Below are 21,650 nucleotides of genomic sequence, written 5' to 3'. Positions count from 1 at the left end.
ATTCAATTGCCTTCTCTTTGTTAATTATTTTCTGTTTATCCTGTATACGGTTTGTTTGTACACATTTATTTGTATGTGAACTCCTTGAGTGAAGAGACCGTTTTGCCTTTTTGTAGCCCTAGCACAATGCATAGCACAAAGCAGGTGTTTAGCAACTATTTTGATTCCCTTACTTCACAGACTAGCTACACCTGCTTTCTTGTTGTTCCATGGATACAACACTTTATCAATGACTCTGAATTTTTGTCCCAACAACCTCCTACTTTATAAAGGTCAAGGGCTACTTCCTGAAAAGAGCCTATTCTGATATGACCAATATAACCCTCCAGAAACCAGTGTGACCATTTCTTTAAAATTTTTATTGTTTGTATATTACCAAGAGAACTTAAGTTCCTTAAAGTCAGAGACATTTCCTTTTTTCTGTTTGTACTCTCAGCACATAACAAAGTGCTTGACATACAGTAGGCACTTAATAAATATTAAGGGCAGCTTTGAATGTTACATGTTTAAATTATCATGTAATTAAAAGAAAAAGCAGACTATACTGGAGAAAGATTTGTCATGTACAGTCCTCTTCTTCTGTTCTACTTTGTCTAGGGAAATGTTCATTTTCTTTGATGCGTATTAAGTTCAGTATCAGTTAAGCTTTCGTCCATAGCATGAAGATTTGGTTAGAACACATTAAAATCACTACAAAGACATTGGTTGTGTGCAGTACTCCTATAACCCCAAACTACCATGTTGTTGTTCAGTCATGACCAACCCTTCGTGATCTCATTTGGGCTTTTCTTGGCAAAGATACTAGAGTGGTTTGCTATTTCCTTCTCGAGTTCATTTAGCAGATAAGGAAATTGAGGCAGACAGGATTAAGTGACTTGCCCAGTCATGCTGCTAGTGTTCGCAGCCAAATTTGAACTAAGGAAGATACGTTTTCCCGATTCCTGGCCCACTGATCTATCCACTGCACCACCTAACTGCTGGAAAACTGTCCTAGTTCATAAGTTTTCAATTCCTCTATGAAGCTAAAATACTTACAAAGTTCACATTTCAGTCCAAAGTTCTTCCCAATCTTATTGATTCTGACCATAGGTGTGTCCCCAATTTTCTTCAAAATATCAGGAATGACTTTGGGTGTCTTTGACCTGAAGAGACCAATTTGTACGTATAATCAGAAGAAAAAAAAAGAACCCACCGGATTTAGCAGCAACAACTGAACATATACTTTTGTTGTTCTATGGTGACAATAAATTATCACGTGAATACAGACATATTTATAGTCACCACCAATTTTTTTTTTTGGTGAGGCAATCAGGGTTAAGTGACTTGTCCAAGGTCACACAGCTAGGAAGGGTCAAGTATCTGAGGACAGATTTGAACTCAGGTCTCCTCCTGACTCCAGGGCTTGGTACTCTATCTACTGTGACACCTAGCCACCCCAGTCACTACCAATTTTTAAAAGTGCAAATCAAAACAGCTTTAAGATATACCTATCAGAATCACAACATTTCAGAGTTGGAAGGGAACTCAGACACCATCTAATCCAACCCAGACCTGAACAAAATCCCTTCTACAGCTAGAAGAAAAAACTTTATACTCTGACCCTGTAATTTCACTCTTAGGGATCATTGCTGGGGGGGAGGAAGAAGCACCTGGAGCTATGATTTCATATGTATAGAGACCACCCTGTGTGAAAATGAACTCTACAATGCAGGTTGGCAACTCACCTCAGCTTCGACACACAAGGAAATTCATACCCTTGATCGCAAAAATAAAAAATCCATCTACTCTACATATACTTATTCATATAGTGTCTCTCCCATTAAAATGTGAGCTCTTTGAGGGCAAAGACTGATTTGTTGGGTTTTTTGCTCTTCTTTGTATCTCCAATGTGCTATAGCACAGTGGTTATCACATAGCAAAGACTTAATAAATGATTAACTGAAATACCTTTTTTAGACCATAACTTCCTATCACTTCATCTCTTCCTATGCTTTAAACCTTCTAACCCTATTCTTGCTCTTCCCCTGAGACCTGAAATACTTTCATCTCTCAACATTCTCCCAATCTCTGCGGAATTGGGTACGATGGACTACCACAATCTTCTCTTTTTCTCTTGCCTTGTCTGTTTGCTCTTTGTCAATTTTATTGGTTCATGCACCACATTGCATACCCTAACTGTGGGTGTACTGTTTTCAAGAGAAAACTCAATATTGTTGGGAATATAAAGGGAATTCTTCATGTGGAAATTGAACTCTTTGTCTAAGATCACAGGATCAACAGGAACTAAAACACAAGGTCTTCCAATCCAATGTTCTATTATTATGTCTTTTACTGCTTCATTTTCCCAATCACGTCCTGGCTTTTAAAGCGCTCTGTCCCCAAACCCACATACTCATCTCTTTTCCTCCTAATTTGTTCACGTTCATTTGTATCATCTGCTGAGTAATAGCAATTTTGGAAGCTTCTGTCCTTTGGGTGAAGTTTGGAGGAAAGGATAGGTTTTACTTCTGTCTAGTTATTTTATGTTGATTGGTTCATTTCTGTAATTTTACCTTCTCTCTATCCCCTCCCACACCCCTTTACAGCTTCTTTTGAATTTTGAATCAAGGACCTTCAATAAAGGGTTGTCTCTTGTTTTTGTTTTTATTTTTGCTAACATTTGCATTCCCAACATTTAGGACAGAGTTCAGCACATAATAAGTGTCTTAATAAATGCCTGTTGATTTGACTTCACTCTCAAAGCCTCTGGTGCCTAAACAGAATTTAACCGCTGTTGCTAAGGATTCAAATGGTGGTATGGGCTAATGTGGAGAATTTCAAAAAGAAAACACTTACAAGGAGACATGATGATGAGGAGATTCTGAGATAGGTTTGCCTAGCTGCCAAGTACACTTGCTAGGGATGTCAGGCCGGATCCACTTTCGATCCTTCTCACAGTTCTCACAGTTAGCTGATGACTCTAGGTTCACATTCTCCAGCTTGCTGCTAGAGAGATGAGCGGAAACCCTGGTTTCCTTCTCCATCTGGGAAGGCTCAACAGGCATCCTATATGGAAGCTAAGGGCAAAAGGAACAAGCAACAAACATTCTATTTAAGATTTGTCCTACATTTAAAAAATTATTTTCACTTTTTAAAGTTTTATTAATGCCATTTATTTTTTACATTACACTATGATCTGGATATACCTCTTCCCACATTCTTCACAACCCCAGCCCTGCCTTTCTTTGTAACAACGAGAAACAATCAAGCAAAACTGATCATGCAGCAACTACCTATGAAATATTCTTTACCAACTCTCCTTAGCTCTAATAGGGAAAAGATTGGTCATAATTTAAAAGTTGGGACTGGTCACATTGTTCTTTTTGTTGACATTCTTATCATTACTCATGTTGTTTTATTATTTCTCCTTTAGTTCATACATTTCTTCTCATATTTCTCTTTTTCTTATTCCTCATTTTTTATGGCACAACATTCAATTATTTTAATATTCCAAAATTTGTTCAGCCATTCCTCAATCAATGGGTATATGCATTGTTTCTGGTTCTTTGCTACCACAAAAAATACTGCTATGAATATTCTACTATATATGGAATCTTTCTGTCTTTGACATTCTTGGTCATATGCTCAGATATTTTCTTTAAAAAGTTAGTGATCATCTGTTCTTTTCCTTCAAAAGACTGAAGAGCATTTAACAACCAATTCTTTCTAGTTAAAGCGTGGTAATGCACAACTGATGCTAGGGTTGTTTTGGATCTAAATTAGACACTTCATAGGGACACACTCAAATGAAGTTATTTGTCCCCCTTACACACCTCCAAAAGCACTTGTATGTTCCATATTTATTTGTAAAATGGTAGAGCTAGAAAGGACCTAAGAGCTCAATCATCTAGCTGTACCCCCTCATCTTTCTGACATGAGTTTAATATACATGTTATGTGTTGCTTTATAAACCTTAAAGTGTTATATAAATACTAGCTATAATTATTTTAATAGTTCCCCCCTCCTCCACCAATTTAAGGATGAAAGAGAAGAGAAAAGGAAAGTTCTGTACAGGTATACAAACATTCCTAGAGTTTCTTTTTCCTTTGCCCTTGAAGACATTTGGAGTCTGCTATGCCATTCCGTTATTTCCACATTGCCAGTGGTGCTGGTGACTGATGGTTGGGTAACTGTTAATGCTGGAAAGGGTTGGAGGCACTGCAGTGGTGGATGTGGCTAGCATGGCAATGTTGTGAAGAACCTACTAAAACCTTCCCTGGAAGCTCAGGACTGATGACCTCAGGTTGGGAGATTGTCTCTTCCCTTGATCTTATCCATGATTCATGTGCCAGAAGGAAGTTTTATTGGGAAAGGCTATCAAGCAAAGAAATTTCTTTACAGCCCTGCTCTGTGCCAACTCCAAAATAGTGCTTTACCATGTTTTTAATAAACCCCATGGCCGGTGAAAATTTAACTGAGAACTGACTTCCCAAATGTGAGGCTGGGTAGAACCACTAAGAAAATCAATGGAGATTTATGCAATTTTAATATGTAAGAAGAGTTTGGGAACTGACTAGTATTCTGGAATTTGAAATTCAGAGGAACATCCATACCCTTTCTAGATTCAAGAGAAATTTGGACTAGCATGATCTTTGAACCAGGAAGTAGACTGGACTCCCACCCAGAAGTTTTTTAAAAAAGGATATAAGCTCCATTAGAGAGCAATTAGCAACAGCAGCAGCAGCAGTTCATACCTAGAACTTAATAATTATTTGACTAGAAAGGAAGTAATAGCCAAGAGGATAATGGGTGATCAGAGAGAGAAGAGCTGAGCTACATAGAAAGGAAAGAGAATACAAAGGACATCTGGCACACACCCTCTGGCAGGAATAGGGGAATATTCCTGACATACACAGTTGGTTTTAAGTTGCCTATTCAAGGCCTGAGGGAAGCTCCAAAAGGTCAACTCTGGCCCCAGTCTCCTCTTCCTAAGCCTATCTGATAAGCAGATTTTCTTATCTCTTTTTATCTAAGCTCTTTATACTGATTTTTCTTCATATAAAAATCAGTGATCTGTACACTCAGTCTATGTCAAAAAAGGAGGGAGGAGGCTGGGGTTAGCTGTAAACATATAGAATTTAAATAAATTAGAGATCTAGACTTCTTTCCTAAGGGGGGGGAGGGAGGTCAGAGCTATAATGTTACTAATAACTTTTTATCTTACACAAATTCCACAAACTAGCAAAGAAAGGGAGTCACTATGGCGAGACTAAAAAGTGAGCCAATTGTTGTAACAAGGTGTCACTGATTAAATCCTAGCCTGAATTGAAAGCAGGAGACAAAAGGGAAAGTTGGACAAAGAAAGGAGAGAAAAGAAAGAGGGATAGAGAGGAAGAGTGTTTAAGAGATGCTAACCAAAAAGATTGTATCCTAAAACAGCTTCATAGAAGGAGCTCATTCCTTGCTTTAGTTCCTCTGAGAACCTCTATTTTAAAGAAGCACCTCAGCCAGTTATATTGACTTCATTGATCTCTGGGTTCCACTCCTGACTCTCTGGACTTCTTTCTCCATCGTTACTCCAGTCTTCTATCCTAGAAGACACTTCCTCCCTGTGGCTTTCTTACCTTAGAAAATCTTTCATTCATTTGGTCCCCTCCTCAGATCGGTGACTTCCCCCCAGAACCTCCATTTTTGAATAAGTGCCTAAGCCAGCCACACTCGCTCCATCATTTCTCTTGAGCTTCTCTACTTCTGACTCACCTGATTTCTCCACCGTGCCCCAAAGCAGGAGCCTCTACCGCCACTCCTTCCAGCTCCCTTCTATGTACTGTCTTCCCCCCACCACAGTGAAAGCTCTTTTCTTTTTCTTTGTATTTGCATTCCTAGCGCTAAGCACAGTCCTGACAAACACTAAGTACTTAATAAATTTTTGTTGACTTCACTTGAGGTCTGGCCTCCGGAGACTCAGTTCTGCACCTTCCCAGAAGAAGGGAGGATGGAGAATAAGTAACAGCCCAGCAACTCAATAGTAATTGACTTCAATAGCAATGCTTGCTGGTTTCAAGAACAATATTTCAGTTTGTTTTTTCCCCGTACTCCAAAATCTATATTGAAACAGTGGGGCAGTAGCAGTCTCGCAATCAGGAGGGGAGAGGGGAGAAGTCTAAGAGCTTGTAAGAAGAGGTGTCCTCTAGTGAGCAGTGATGACACCATAGCCTTTGGGAAATCCAACAGATGGGCAGTGACCACCCTCTACTGAAAACCACTTAGCTGGTAGCTGGTGGTAATGCCATCTGGTGGTCAAATTGTGCACTACACTCCCTTGCTAGTTAATTCACAAGCTGCTTTTTCTGTAGGCTTATAAGCAGAGAATGAGCTAACTGTGCAGTGTCTTATTCAGTAGTGTCAAACTCAAATTGAAATAGATACCTGAACCACATATTTACTTAGAAAACCACAAATTAACATAATCTATACTGTATTATGTTTTATTTATTTTGTTAAACATTTCTCAATTACGGTTTAATCTCCTTCCTCCTGCCAGTCTGCCTTATGTCACCTAAGATACTCACAAGTACATGCCAGCCTGTATTGCTGATACCCACACAAGAAAAGTAAAGCCTAGAAAGGGGAACTAACTCATTCAAGGTCACATAGCTCATTACCTTATGAAACTAGGAATCAGGTAAAGACTAATGGAAAAACATGAACTGAATGCAGAAAGAAAAAAATCCGTGAATGCCATTAGATGGTATACTATAGAACAAAAGGGGCAGATGGTACGTAAGACACTTCCCTCTTCTGGATTTTGTGGATGATAAGAGAAATAAATACTATTCATAATAAAATTTTATGTTGTGCTTTAAGGTTTGTAAAGCACTTTCATCTCAATGACACAGAAAGATAGGTAATACAAATACCACTCTCCAGATATATACAGAGGGAGAAAATGAGGCTTTAAGAGGGTAAGTAACTTGTCTATAGTCCCTTAACCAGCCAGTAAAGTGCTGCCTTGAAAAGATGAGTAAGATGTGGTCAATCCATCAAGAAACAAGCATTTATTCAGCACCTAGTACGTCCCAAGCATGGCGCTAAGAGTTAGGGCTACAAAAACAAGCTTGAACAGTCACTGCCTTCAAGAAGCTTCTCAGGGGGATAACTTGGACACAGAGAACTAAACACAAAGTATATTCAAGATCAATGCAAAATCAATGTGGAAAGAGCACACGAGGAAAAGCCTGAAATAGGAAACTGCACTTTTGAATTGAGTTTTAAGAAAGTTAGGGACCCTAAAAATTGGAGATGAGGAAAGCACACCCTCCAGGTATAAGAGAAAGCTTGTGCAAAGGCACTGAAATATGAGAAAGAATATTATGTACAGGGAAGAGCAAGGCACACGGTGACCATGTGCAAAAATGTCTCTTTTTGTACTCTGAGTCCATTATTTCTGTCAGGAGGTGGGCAACATTCTCTGGAAACATGTTGATAATTGTTTTGATCAGTGTTCTTAAATCTTTCAAAGTTATGGGGTTTTTTTAAACAATATTTTTGTCCTTCAATACACTCACAATTGTGTCCCCTCCAATCGCCTCTCTATACCACTGGTACAGTTTAGCTGATTTTCCCATCTTTGTTCACATTAGTTTCTTTCTATATCTACTACAAGCATGTCCAAGTTTGTGATGTGGTTTCACTTGTTCTTGGCTAAGAAATGCTTGTTAGAAGGATCTGTATGAATCTTTGACATTATTTTTCTTTGTTGTCCATCCTTTTTCATCCTTAAATATCCTTGGCATGACTTTGCTTAGTTGAATCTCTCGCAAAGCTTTCTTTGAACCTATTTTACCCTTCACTGCATCTCTGTACTTTATGAGATCGTGATGCTCACAACTGTCCATCCTTCTTCATAAGATTTTACAGATGAGTTTATGTTCTAACAATTTTGCCTATGGCAAAATTTCTTTCCATATGTAAGACAAAGGTCTGCTGATTAAAGCACTTTCTGTGCTCTTCTGGTATTCTTGTGGCATTTAATTCACACTGGTTAAATTCCTGTATAAAATTAGTATCTGAAGCTTTTTTGGGTGTCCACTTCCGATTTCTATTATGTTTCAACTGTGTGCTATCTCTTTCATTATGATTCTTTCTTCTCCCTAATTTTGATCTTAGCTTTGAATAAGCTTAATAGTCTGATAACTACCACATTAACAGACCTTTTCCTATCTGTTAAAATAGAATCTATTTCATTTATTGTGGGTGTTATTTGGTGCTCATATCCAACAACCAGCTCTTGTCTCTTTCTTTTCTGGCTAGGCAATGGAGTTACGTGACTTGCCCAGGGTCACACAGCTAGGGAGTGTTATGTGCCTGAGACCACATTTGAACTCAGATCCTCCTGACTCTATCCACTGTGCCACCTGGCTGCCACAATAGACATCAAGCTTTTTGTAATCTATGTCTTAAGACTCCTCTCATTCTTTCTTTCTGAACTATGTAGCTTTATGATATATTTCTCCCTCTCTCACCTTTTCCCATGTTTGGGACATTTTTATTAAATTCTTGGTAGAATTTCTCCACCTCATCCTCACCAACTAATGTCGGTGAATAAGCCACAATTATTTCCATTGCTTATTTTTAGTTTGGTTTGGTTCCTGTTGTTACAAATACTTGTTATTAGTATTGCAATATATGATGATCAACCATGCCATGAAATAATGTTTCTTATTGCCTCTGGATATATAATAAAAGACCCACTCCACTAGCTCCTTTCTTTGCCTTTCCAAGGAATACCTGGGAGCCACCCTCCTATTTAAGTACAATTTCTTTCTTCTGGTTTCTATTATGGGGAGAATGTTATTTGCTAAGGAATGATTCAGCTCCCTCAATATGTTTACCTATTGCCTCACTGAACAAGGATCTCACTTTTAGAGTATCAATCCTCAAATTCAAGTTAATGAACAGTTTAAAAATTGTATGACTCTGAGCACCTTCTGCTTCCCTTCTCATCAGTCTGACATGGTCACTGAAAAAGCAGAAGAGGTCTACACAAGACCAAGAACCATTACGCATTTTTATTTGTCCAATGAGTTGCCATGGTCAAAAAATATCATCACTACGAGGCCAGACTGCTAGGTTGGCTCCCAGAAGACAGTCAGTTGAAGAGCCAAATTTGGAGCCTGGTAGAACCTGCCAGAGCTTATTCTTTCTCCTCTGAGAACCCAATTTAACCTCCATATCAAAACAAAGCATCAAAGTAGTGTAGGCGAAGTCCCGGCACATACCACGACCTTAGTAAATACTCGTCCAATTAGCTGACCATCCCTTCCTTCTGGATATTCTCTCATGCTGGGGTTTTTAGAACACTGCTCTTTTGTGGTTCTTTTCTACCTATAGAAGGGATTCTGCTCAGGCTCCTTCACAGCATCATCAGCTGGCCTCTTTGTACAACTGACTCTGGTCTTTCCTGGGGTCTTTTCCTCTTCTTGCTCTATTCTTTCCTGTTGATCTCATCAGGTACTATGGATTCAACTCTCTTCCATCTGCAAATGACTTCCAAATTTACATATCTAGCTAGCCCTTATCTTTCTCCAGATATCTCTATATCTTGGGTCTTGCATCTCCAACTGCCTTCTGGATGTCTCACAGGACATACAAATACAACTTGTCCCAAACATTACTCATTTCCTGCTCTAAACTTAACCCACCTTCTAATTTCTATCGAGTTCCCACCATCTTCATGGTCACCCAAGTTCAGTTTCAGAATCATCCTTGACTCTTCACGCCATCACTTCCCATATCCAATCATTTGCCAAGTCTTAATAATTTTACCTCCTCAGTATCTCCCAAAACCATTGCCCTTTCTCTAACCAGACCAAGATGACTCTACTCTAGGCTTTTATCACCTCTCCCCTAGCGATAGATGGTCCCTCCCAGATGGTCTCCCTGCCACCAGTTCCTTCCCTCTCAAATCCATTCTCCACATATTTGCCAAAATTATATTCCTAAAGTCCCAAGTCATTCCCCAGCTAAAGAAGCTTCACAGGCTCCCTATTGTCTCTAGGATAAAATACAAACTCCTCTGTTTGGTATAGAAAGCCCCTGACAATCCAGCCCCAGCGTACCTTTCTAAGCCGACTGCACTTTACCCTCTGCACCACTCTAGGCTTCAGACAAACTGGCTTTCTTGTTGTTCACCATATGTAATATTACACCTCTCTCCTCTGTGACTTTGCACAGGCTGGACCCATACTTCCCAAATAAGAACCCTCTCCCTTCTGACAACCTGCCTCTCAGAAACCCTCACCTCTTTCATGACTCATTTCAAGTTCAAGATGTCCTTCCTGATTCTCTCAGTTGTTAGCGCCTCCCTCCCTACCACTATGTACTTATTTTATGGTATTTTCTGTATTTACTCATCTCTATACTTATTTGTATCTATAGCATCTGGCATAATGCTTTTCACATTGTAGGGGCTAAATTTAGGCTTCTCAATTGATGGATGGAGAGACCACAGCCTGGGGAGAACAGTAAAGGCTGTATGAAGGAGGTAGCATTTAAGATGAACCCTGACCGATGGTTAAGATTTCAACAGCAGAGGGGCAGCTATGTGGCACAGTGGATACAGCACCGGCCCTGAATTCAGGAAGACCTGAGTTCAAAGCCAGACTCAGACACATAACACTTAGTAGCTGTGAGACCCTGGGCAAGTCACTTAACCCCATTGCCTAGCCAAAAAAAAAAAAAGATTTCAACAGCAGAGAAAGGGTAAAAGTGATGGAGGAAGTTAAGAGGGGAGGCAAGAAGGTGGGCAAGGTCCCTAGTGGGGAACTATGAGCAATAAAATAGGTTAAAAGGGCTAGGCCAAGTACTGGGAACCAGTACTGTGATAAGTACAAAGGAGCCTTACAGGCTAGGAAGCATTTACACTCACAGGATAGGCAATATTACTGAAGAAGTCTAGAAGACCTCTTCTTTCTAACAACAGAAAAAAAAAGACATTTATAGTTATGTCAGGAAAAAAAATATAAACAAAAGAGCCACAGGTGATCTGTAAGGACAATAATGATTAAACCCAAGGGCCAAACTATACAGAATAGCCATGAAGAGCAGTGTGATTTATTAATTCCTTAAATTAAGCAGCTACTATGTGCAAAAGCACTGTATTAGGTAGGTACTATGAGGGATTAAAAAGGTATTTAATAATCAATAAATATTATTATAGAATAATACTGGGCACTATACTAGGCATTAAGGATACAAAAGCAAAAATGAGACAATCCCTGATTTCAAGCTTATGATTTACAGGGAAAACAACATTCTATAAATGTAACCATATTTCAAAAGCCTCTCTTATAGAGACTAGAGGATCTGTCTCTAAAAACAGACAAACTAGGAGTTCAATTGTAACTATCCTGCTAGGAGGCATTTTTCCCTAAGGAGTTTAAATTTGATCTATAAGAATTTATGAGATAAATTACGGAGAAGTGAGATACTAGGTGAGGAGAAATTTCAACCTGGTAAGAATTGTCAACAGTTATTTCAAGCAATATTATAGGGGCAGCTAGGTGGTGCAGTGGATAGAGTACCAGTCCTGAAGTCAGGAGGACCTGAGTTCAAATCTGTCCTCAGACCAAACACTTGACACTTACTAGCTGTGTGACCCTGGGCAAGTCACTTAACCCCAACTGCCTAAAAAAAAAAAAAGCAATATTATGATGAAAATTTTCTGAAAAGTGGAGTCTGGAGAGAGACTATTTAAAATGAGAGTTTGAAAGAGAAGCTGAAGATGCTATTTTCCTGCCAAGTTTGGAGAATGACTAAAAGAGATCATAGAGAAAGATGGAGATATCAATAATAACACTATTTGTGAAAATACAGTATTTATTTTATCTTTTTTTTGGGGGGGGTGTTAAGCAATGGGGTTAAGTGACTTGACCAAGGTCACACAGTGTTAAGTGTCTAAGGCCAAATTTGAACTCAGGTCCTCCTGACCCCGGGCCGGTGCTCTATCTACAGTGCCATCCCTAGGGCCCCCTATTTATTTTTATAGTGAGAAGAAAATGAAGAGAATTCTTTCTTACCTTCATTTCGTATCTTGAGTGACCTAAATGGTATGTTTTCAGAATAGGACTACGGTTTCAAAAAGGAAGAGAAGTAATCTGCAATTGAACTAAGGTTTGAGGTGGTTCTGGCTGTGATCCTTAAGACAAAACATTACAAATAATTATCTGTCTTTATTTTGTTATTTATGTTACTGTTAACAAATTCTATGTTTAATAACTTTAGTATATAAGTTATTCCCAGTTGTACAAGTTACCTGATCCTACAAGATGAGATCTCTTTCCCCCAATCCTTAACATAACATCTGCCCAAGCAAATGGACATATCTAGTATTTCTCAGGGAGAAGGAACAGAAGGGTGTTGGGTCCCTAATCATTTCTTAATTATCAATTATTAATTATCATGTTAAGAAAAGAAACAAGCTAAAATTCCTAGCTGGGGAGTAGGTTTTAAAAGGAAAAAAAAAGAACTTATTTCAATCCAAATCACCACCTAATGTCATCACTTTTAAACACTACCCTCAATAGAAACTGAGTTACACAAGATTCAGAAGCAAATATAGGAGGATAGTAAGGATTCCAACTACCAAGGTAAGGACTTTCTACTCAACAAAACCTGAGAAAATTGTAAATCAGTCTGGTGGAAATTGGGTTGGACCAGTGTCTCTCACCATGTCACCATAAGCTCCAAAAGAATACATCATAAACAAATTAGAGAAGCAGGTAAAGAGATACCTTCCACAACTATGGATAGGAAAAGAGTTTTTGACCAACTAGGGATAAAGATTACAAGAAATAAAAATGACAATTTTTATTTTATGAAATTTAAGGTTTGCACAAATTCAATGCAGTTAAATTTAGAAGGGAATCAGTTAACTGGGAAAAATCTTTGCAGCAAATTTCTCTGATAAAGATCTGATATCCAAAATATATAGGAATTTAACAAACATAAGAACAAGAGCCAATAGCTAAAAAGTCAAAGGATATGAACACAAAGTATCATCAAACAACCATATGAAAAAATACTTCTAATCACCAACAATAATAGAAAAGCAAATTTAAAAAACTGAGGTTCTACCTCACACCCTACAGATTGTCAGAGATGACATAAAAGGAAAAATAATTACTGGATAGGATGTAGGAAGACTGTTGGTAGAACTGTGAATTGTTTCAGCTATCCTAGAATTTGGAATTATACCCCAAAAGTCACAAAATTTACATACCTTTTGGGTCTGAGTATATCACTGCTAGGCCTGTACCCACAAAAAAATCAAAGAGGGAAAGGACTCATATGCGCAAATATACACATATACTTATATTACATTATATACACATATAATATTATACATGTATAATATTACATATATCATACATGTATAATATTACATATATTATATGTGTATAATATTGCATATATTATACATGTATAATATAATAGCAGGACATTTTATTACAACAAATATCTGGAAACAAAAAGGGTGCCAGTCAATTGGAAATAGCTGAACAATTATGGTATAGGAAAGCAATGGAATATTATTGTGCCTCAAGAAATGACCAAATAGTTTCAGTATGAGGAAAACATGACATGCAGAAATGTGCTTGTCCAGATTCATCACCTTCCAAATTTATGGGGATTCACAAAGTACGATTTGATAGACTGTTTTGTTTTTCATCACTCACACAATATTGAAAGGACGATCCTTGTATATTTTAGACATCATCTATCAAAAGAGGGCTCCAGAGAGAAAAAAAATACAGTAAAAACTTGTTGGACTGATGGTTCTATGAAAGTGTCATCTTCGAATATGAAAGACCACTCTATCATCTTCATATTTTATGCTGCTAGCAAGTTTACATAATCTGTTTCCTAGTGGTTTAAATTGAAGTTTTTGTTCAAATGTGAGCAGCTTTGGATCAGTGTTGTAAATTAAAGTTATTATTAATCTAAAAAAAAAGAAAGAAATGACCAAAGAGGGGCCAGCTAGGTGGCGTAGTGGATAGAGCACTGGCCCTGGATTCAGGAGGACCTGGGTTCAAATCCAGCCTTAGACACATAACACTAGCTGTGTGACCCTGGGCAAGTCACTTACTCCCGCTGCCTAACCCTCCCCCCCCCCCAAAAGAAATGACCAAGTGGACAGATTCAGAGGAACCAGGAAAGGCTGCATTAATAGCTTTAAAGTGAAATGAGCAGAAAGAGAAAATAACTCTGAAAAGATTTAAAAATCAAGCTTCCCATCACTTGACACAAAGTGATGGAATAAATGCAAAAAGGAACATACATTTCCTAACGAAAGGCTTTTTGTTATGTGTTGCTTGATTGTACTTACTTGAAGGGAGGACAGCAAGAGTGGGGGGAGGGGGAAAAGAAAAATAAAGAAGGAAAAAAAGTCAAGGAAACATTTTAAATTACAAATGGAGAACAAAAGAAACTTCAGAAAAAGAAAGCCAAGCAAAACCATTTTCTTGGCCACTTCCACAGGAACACATGTCCCCAAGGCATTAACTTTTCACTTTCAAGCAACAAACTTCTTAGTCTTTCTTTTTTACTTAAAATAAACAAACACACACACACAATAATATTCCATCTATCTCTTCCTTCAAAATCCTCAAACAGTGGGTCCAAAAACTACAAAACTGCGTGGCTAGGAAGAGAGAAATCTTGAGTTGGAGGAAACCTTTTAAAAGATATCAGCGTTACAAAGAATAAGTGACACCACGTGGGCCATTAACGACCCAGGAGGAAAGAAAATCCCATCTTCCCAGCCCAACAATCCCTTCCTTACGACAAAACAAAAGGGGCTCCCCACCGCAAGTGGGCTCTTTGGCTTCAGTCCTGCCCAGGGCCCTCGAGGCTTCCGGGTGCCACCGGTCTACTTTCTCAGAACTTGCCCAAGGTTCCTCATAGCACCCAGGACTCTTGTTTAGCGTGTGTACAATTTCCAACACGTGCAGCACCCTTCCAAAGTAAAATATTTGCCCCGTTCGCCGGCCAAAACCACCAGAAAACGTGTAATCCATGCCAAAACCCATTTTCAAATCCATCAAAATTTAAAAAAGAAAGTACCGGTGTTATTAGCTTCCCAAAATTTCCACACCTAACTTTAGAGACTCGCTTCCTCACCCCAGATTTAGATACCAAGTCAGGCAAGGAAAAAAATACTAACTGTAGCCTAATTACAAAGTCCCCTGGAGTTTCTCTAGGGAATTCCAAGTGACATTTGGAATTCTTTTTCAAAATACTTAACTTTGTCCTCCCGGAAAGAGGGAGGAAGTGGCTTAGCCAACATCCCGGAGATCTGGGGGTGGGTGAGATGGAGGTGGGGGCTCCCATTAAGTATCGCAGTTTGCAATCACGAGCAGTCCTAATTCAAAGGCATTAGGTTAAAGAAATTGGACTTGAGGTAGGGGAGGGAAGCACTGAAAACCGATTGTTTTCCAAAGAGGGGCAACACCCTTGCCCTGACTTGTCCAGACAGACTCACAGCAAACAAAAGGTGAAGCAGGAAAAATTTAATTTTAAGGGGGTGGAGGAGGAAGCTGGTTACTTTGTTCCCGCTTAACTTCGGCAAAAAGCTGCGTCCACCCAGGTTAAGATGATGCAATATTGGGCTACGTTAAGTCACCGGGACTACCCCACTGGCATTGGGCCACCTTTTCATGGACCCACACATGCATTTCTGAGCTGGAAAGTTCCCACGCACTGTCGGAATCAGTGAAGCGGAAGGCGAGAAATGTCTAAATAGGAGCAGCTCTACTTACTTGAGTTTAAGTCCGGCCAAAATTCTCGGTGGGGTTGAAATGTTCCCTGCAAACCACCTGCAAAAAGAAGAGGAGAGGGTGAGTAATTCAAGAGCTGCGCCCACAGCTTCAGCTTCAGTCCCCACTCCCAAAGCCAGAAGTAAAAGGAGGCACGGAAGCCAAACTCCTCCCCGGACCAATTGTTCCAGCACAATAATGAAAGAAAGCCGATTTGCTGGGAACCGGGGGCGTAGATGGGCGTGAACAGCCAATCACAGGTTGGACAGTAACCTGGTTTCCTGCGACCAAAATTTCGGGCTCAGTAATTCCTGCAATGTTTGCGAATTGGTTTCGCTGTTGGACTCAGTTCCTAATGCCCGAGAGTGGTAACATGTGCTCTTCTGAGATGATTGTCCATGTCCGCGGTGTTCCCTTCCCCACCTTTCCCTTCGTTTCTCACTGGCCAGAGCTGGGGAAGATCCGAAAGCATACAGAAATTTACAGGCATGAATTTCTTCACTAAGCTGCTGGCTGTGGGTTTAGGGGCGGCCTTGAGAGCCTGCATATGCCCTCTTCTAACCCTTTGTGAGGAGGCCGCCAAAGTCCCCTTTACTGATAAAGTATTTTCTTTCTCATTTTGATTCTTTGCAAAATCAGGGTGCTGCCAAGGAGAGACACTTGGAGGCCTGTGATATAAAACGTGGTAGTAGGGAATAAGGACAGGGTGAGTCCCCGTTGAATCAAGGCGGGCAGAGGCGGAGACAGGAGTAAGTGACCCTCTTTAGGCTTCATGTGTGGCGGGAAGAGGGGAAAATGGGCTTCAAGAAGTAAGACCCCATGATGTCCATGGTGTTGTAATAGAAAGAATTCTAGATCTAAAGTTAAAATAATTCATTTTGATTTTCTGCTTTACCGTGTCCAACTTTGGACAAGTCATTTTTCCTCTTTGGGCCCCATTTTCCTAATTTGTAAAATGAAGGATTTGAAACGATGATCACTTTAGCACTAAATCCTATGAAGCTCTCTGGGTAACTGCTTTAGTTCTCACTGCTTTCTGAATATGACTGGCACTGAACTTCAGTAACCTCAGCAACAAAATAAACATCAGGTCCTTAGTACACTTTGCTTTGTACTTGGTGTCCTTAACTAAATTCAAATTAGTTAATGGGTTTATACAGTCAATTTTGGGGACCAGGAGAGAAAGTTAGTTATAATTATCAATGATAATTGAAGTCAATATCAAGTTTATAAAATCTTTATGTTTAGCCGAGTAGCATTTCCCACAGTGCCCTCACTGAGTGATTATTTCAGAAGGAAATCTAAAGATGAAGAAAATACCAAAGTCAAAGAAGAAAATTCTCACACCTAAATCCCCTCCCCCCAATCACTAGCAACTTGTAGAGCTTCTTTTCTTTATGCAAAATCTTAATTAGATTCATCTATACAGGTTGTTGTTGTGGTACTTTCTTATTGTTTGACCTCCAATGACATCCAGAAGGCTTGAGGAAGTAGGGCTTCTGCAATCAATATTCTTTACCATTTGCTAAATAACTGACAAATAAAAATAATAATAGCTACCATCTCTACAATGCTTACTATGTTGTGCTAAATACTTTACAATTATTATCTCATTTGTTCCTAATGACAACCCTGAGAGGTGGGTGCTGTTATTAACCTCATTTTACTGATGAGGAAAGTGAGGCAAATAGAGGTTAAGTGACTTGCCTAGGGTCACACAGCTAGTAAATGTTTGAGACCAAATTTGAACCCAGGTTTTCCTAATTGTAGGCCCAGCGCTCTATTCCTTGGCCACCTACCAATAAATATTTGTGTACAGCATGTCCTTGGTTAAAGTTTGTTTTACTTAGGACCAACTAATCCCTTCCTTAATCCCAATCTATCTCACTAATTCTCCCTTCCCCCTTCTTCCATTTCCCTCCTATTTCCCTCTTGAGTGAAATGCATTTCTGTACCCAGTTGTGTGTATTTTTTCTTCCCCCCATTTGACCAGGTCAGATGAGAGTGAGGTTAAAGTGTGAGCTGCTCTCCCCACTCTTTCTTCATTGTTTATATAGATTTCAACTTGTCTACCCTGGCTATGTGAGATAATTTTCCCTAACCTTCCTTTCCCTCCCCTTCTCTGTATTGTATCCCAATTCTGATTCTATTCTTTTAAGATCATCAATACAGAACAACTCCCAGGCCTTCTGTCTAATTAGCTGCCCTCCATGACCCCTGATGATAAGGTTCAGAAGGGACACATGCATCATCACCTCATATTAGAATATAAGCAATCGGGCAGCTAGGTGGCACAATGGATAGAGCACCAGCCCTGGATTCAGGAGGACCTGAGTTCAAATGCAGCCTCAGACACATAATACTTACTAGCTGTGTGACCCTGGGCAAGTCACTTACCCCCATTGCCTAGCCAAAAAATATATATATACATAAGCAATCAGTAAACTTGTTTCATCCCTCATGATTGTTCATTTGTGTTTACCTTTTTGTTTCTCTTGACTCTTGGGGGTTAATCTTTGAAATTTCTATGCAGCTCTGGTCTTTACATCAGGAATGCTTAGAAGTCTATTTCATCAAAGGTTTCACTTTTTCTCCTTCAAGATTATACTGTTTTGGGGCAGCTAGGTTGCAAAGTGGATAGAGCACTGGCCCTCAAGTCAAGAGGACCTGAGTTCAAATTCAGCCTCAAACACTTGACACTAGCTGTGTGATCCCATTGCCTAGCCAAAAAAAAAGATTATGCTGTTTTGCTGGATAACTTATTCTTGGTTGTAAGCTTCTCTTTTTTGCCTTCTGGAATACTATATTCCAAACTCTCCATTCCTTTGCTCCATTCCACTCCTGGGGAAGTGCACCTGCTTCTCGAGAGAATCGAAATGGCGCACTTTAACCTCTTTAATAAAAAGTCTTTGAGACACCAGTCTTCAGAACTGAGTCTGGGGTCATCTTTATGACAATAACCAAAAATCAGTCCCCAGTGACAACATGGTCCAAACGATGAGGTTGGGATCTGGGCCCCAGAAAGGAAAAACCCTGGACTTTCCCACAAGGCCAAATCTCTGGCATTCCCTGAGGCTATAATCCCATCAAATGGCCTTTCATTATGGCTACACCCAATCTCTCCTCCATTGTCTTACCTCCCTATGCCCCCCCCCCCGGGCCATTTCCCACCCTTAATCCTGGCTAGGCTCCTAGGCCATGAGGTCCGGGTCCCAAGAGTTCTGTTCACCCAATTTACTGGCCCCTCCTAGGACCCTCCCACAGGCTTTCTGTGTGTAAAGTCCATCTTGTCTCCATTAAGATGCTCAGATTCTTATAATCTAGCCACTGCTAGGATTTTTATAATCCAGCCACTGCTTAGATTCTTAAAATCTAGCCACTGCTCAGATTCTTAAAATCTAGACAGTAGCTTACTAATATTCAGACTCCATAAGGTCTGCCCAATATGATGGATGTTCTAATAAACGTCTTTGGCTGAAAGAAGGCTTGGGTTGAACTCTTTCAGACAGGACCCACATGTTGATTTTGGGGTCCCAGCACCCCTGAACCCCTAAACTGCATCACCATCTTGACTTAAATTCTATATTGACTAAACTCTATATGTTTCAACACTGAAGGACTCTGAGTCTTTGAATGGAGGATGGATTCCCCCTTCTCATTCCACTCCCAAGAGAATGCAAGCAGAGACTATCCCCACTGGTATCTGTTTTCCTTCTGTCCTTGGGATCAGCAGGCCTCGGCTCAAACAATGCAATAATGTTTTCTCCCAGTTCCCACAACTGAATAAAGATTTTTCACAAGACAGAGGTTGGACTATACCTATAACTGAACAGAAACCAAACTGGGCTAGCTCTAGAATTGAGTCATAAGATGGAGTTGGTGTGGTTCACTCAAATTACCACAGTAATCAGAACTATAAAAAAATAATAAAATTCATCTGGAAGAACAGATGGAGTTGGTGTGGTTCACTCAATTACCACAGTAATCAGAACTATAAAAAAATAATAAAATTCATCTGGAAGAACAGAAGGTCAAGAATATCAAGGGAATCAATGAATAAAAATGCAAAGGAAGGTGGCTTAGCAATACCAGAATTCAGACTGTACTACAAAAAGCAGTAATCATCAAACCAATCAGGTACAGGCTAAGAAATTAGTGACTTTCTTCACTGGCCACATACAGCTGTTGAATTGAGTCTGAAGTTGAGGAAAATCCGCCTGCCCCTAGAATGTGGGCATTTGGCCTTTGAATGTTTGTCCTTCATTCTTGAAAAGGACCATGACATTAGGGAGCTGATGCCATGACTTGCAAGTAAATTGGATTTAAGTGAGAGAGGGCTGGGCAAAGTGACCACTTACATTTTCCCCCAGAAGTCATCTGAGTCCAGTGGCATAACTGTGGAATATGGCTTGAGACCAAACCCCATCCGTCTTCCTGTTTGTGTTATTCAAGGCAGGGGTGAGATCAGAATAGATGGAAGCTATCTCAAGTGTGTCTTCTTCCCCTTCCTCAGAACGATGTAGGGACAGCAGGTTTGGGGAGTGGAGGTTTGTTTTGAGTACAAACCTTCCAAGCCAGCTCCTCTTCTTCCTCTTGCCTGTAGGTGCTTCAGGTGCCCCTGTGATCCATTCTAAAGGTGACCTGCCTCCCCAATCCTAGGTCTTTTTCATTCTTAGTTTCCAGTTTAACCCAGTCCTGCCTCATGCTTAATCAGCTGGATCACTTTCCTTAGAATCTCCTTGTATTAAGACAGCCCAAGAGCACGCCTGCATTCCTGTATTTCTGTTACGGGATGTTAGGGAACAGATCTACTTATTAGGTCCCAACACTCCAACCAAATAACTTGGAGTTTAGTGTTTAGGTCATATATGTATTCTGCAAGTTGCAGAATGGAGCCTGGGGTTGTACTAGTCAAATCAGTTTTCATGAGCTCACAATTTTTCTTATTGCTGTAACTAATGATAATCAACCTCTTTGATTTATTCCAACTTTTTCGAAGTCTGTGGTATTCCTCTATTACAGATAATGTTGGCTCTTTAGAAAGATGACATTTACCTTATTAAGGAAACACCCATTTTCCTTTGCTTTATTTTTTTTTACATAAATGGTTATTGTATTTGGTCAAAAGCTTTCTTCTTCATCTATTGATATATTTGTTATTTTTTGTTTTATTATGTTTATAGTTTTTCTAATATTGAACCAACCCTGCATGCTACGCTTGTAGTACATGCCTCTGGCAATTCTAGTTCAGGGAAACAACGTGGGTTCCTCTCCCAGGTAGGTGAAGGCTCTAGAGACTGGGTTGGAAGGGGGTGAGGCTGACAAGCAAGCTGGTGATGTGGAATGGAGAATCCTGAGAGGTTAATGTACTGAAAGCTCCTTTCATAAGTATAAATATTTGTACATCTTGATGGGGGGGGAGAAGAAATTTGTGCATTTGCTCCAGGATTTTCATCAGCTTTTACAGTACCTGGGTATACAGAAATAAGGACTAAACCTGGGATTTCATTGATGTAAAGTGAGGCAACTTGCTCTACCTTCTTTGTAACTTAAGTCTTGAGTTACCTAGAACACTGATTGAAACTTGTCCAGGGTAATACAGTCACTACTCACACTTGAATCCAGGTTTTCCCAGGCTCCAAGGCTAATCATGCTGTCATGCTGCTTTTGTATAGAGTAAGCTTACTTTATTAAAAAGGAAATGTCCTTGTTAAAACCTTGTAGTTAACAGGGACAATGGCATCTTATATAACTTCATATTCTTTAGTACAGAAATTCAGATTGCTCTGTAGCTCTTTTAAACCCTAGCACATCCCATCCCAACATATTTGGCGATCCTAACTGATTTGTTTC

The 21,650-nt window shown here is 39.6% G+C and overlaps 1 protein-coding gene across 2 annotated transcripts in view; it reads right to left on the bottom strand.

Annotated features, from left to right (window-relative positions):
- CBS (cystathionine beta-synthase) overlaps window positions 1-15,986 on the bottom strand; it is a 42,052-nt gene extending 26,066 nt beyond the window's left edge. The window contains exons 1-3 of one of the 2 annotated variants that reach the window (XM_020973887.2): window positions 15,801-15,986; window positions 2,836-3,056; window positions 1,036-1,142 (exon numbers count right to left, since the gene is read on the bottom strand). In XM_020973887.2, the coding sequence (XP_020829546.1) occupies window positions 1,036-1,142; window positions 2,836-3,044 (316 nt within the window). In that variant the 5' untranslated portion in view covers window positions 3,045-3,056; window positions 15,801-15,986. The remainder of the gene's footprint in view (window positions 1-1,035; window positions 1,143-2,835; window positions 3,057-15,800) is intronic. The other variant, XM_020973888.2, reaches the window with a different exon arrangement.
- Window positions 15,987-21,650: the final 5,664 nt, after the last annotated feature.

Source organism: Phascolarctos cinereus, unplaced genomic scaffold, assembly GCF_003287225.1.
Source record: "Phascolarctos cinereus isolate Bilbo 61053 unplaced genomic scaffold, phaCin_HiC Scaffold_726;HRSCAF=1367, whole genome shotgun sequence".
NCBI lineage: Eukaryota > Metazoa > Chordata > Mammalia > Diprotodontia > Phascolarctidae > Phascolarctos > Phascolarctos cinereus.
The sequence above is the reverse complement of the archived record's forward strand: the minus strand, read 5'-3'. Positions and strand labels throughout refer to the sequence as shown.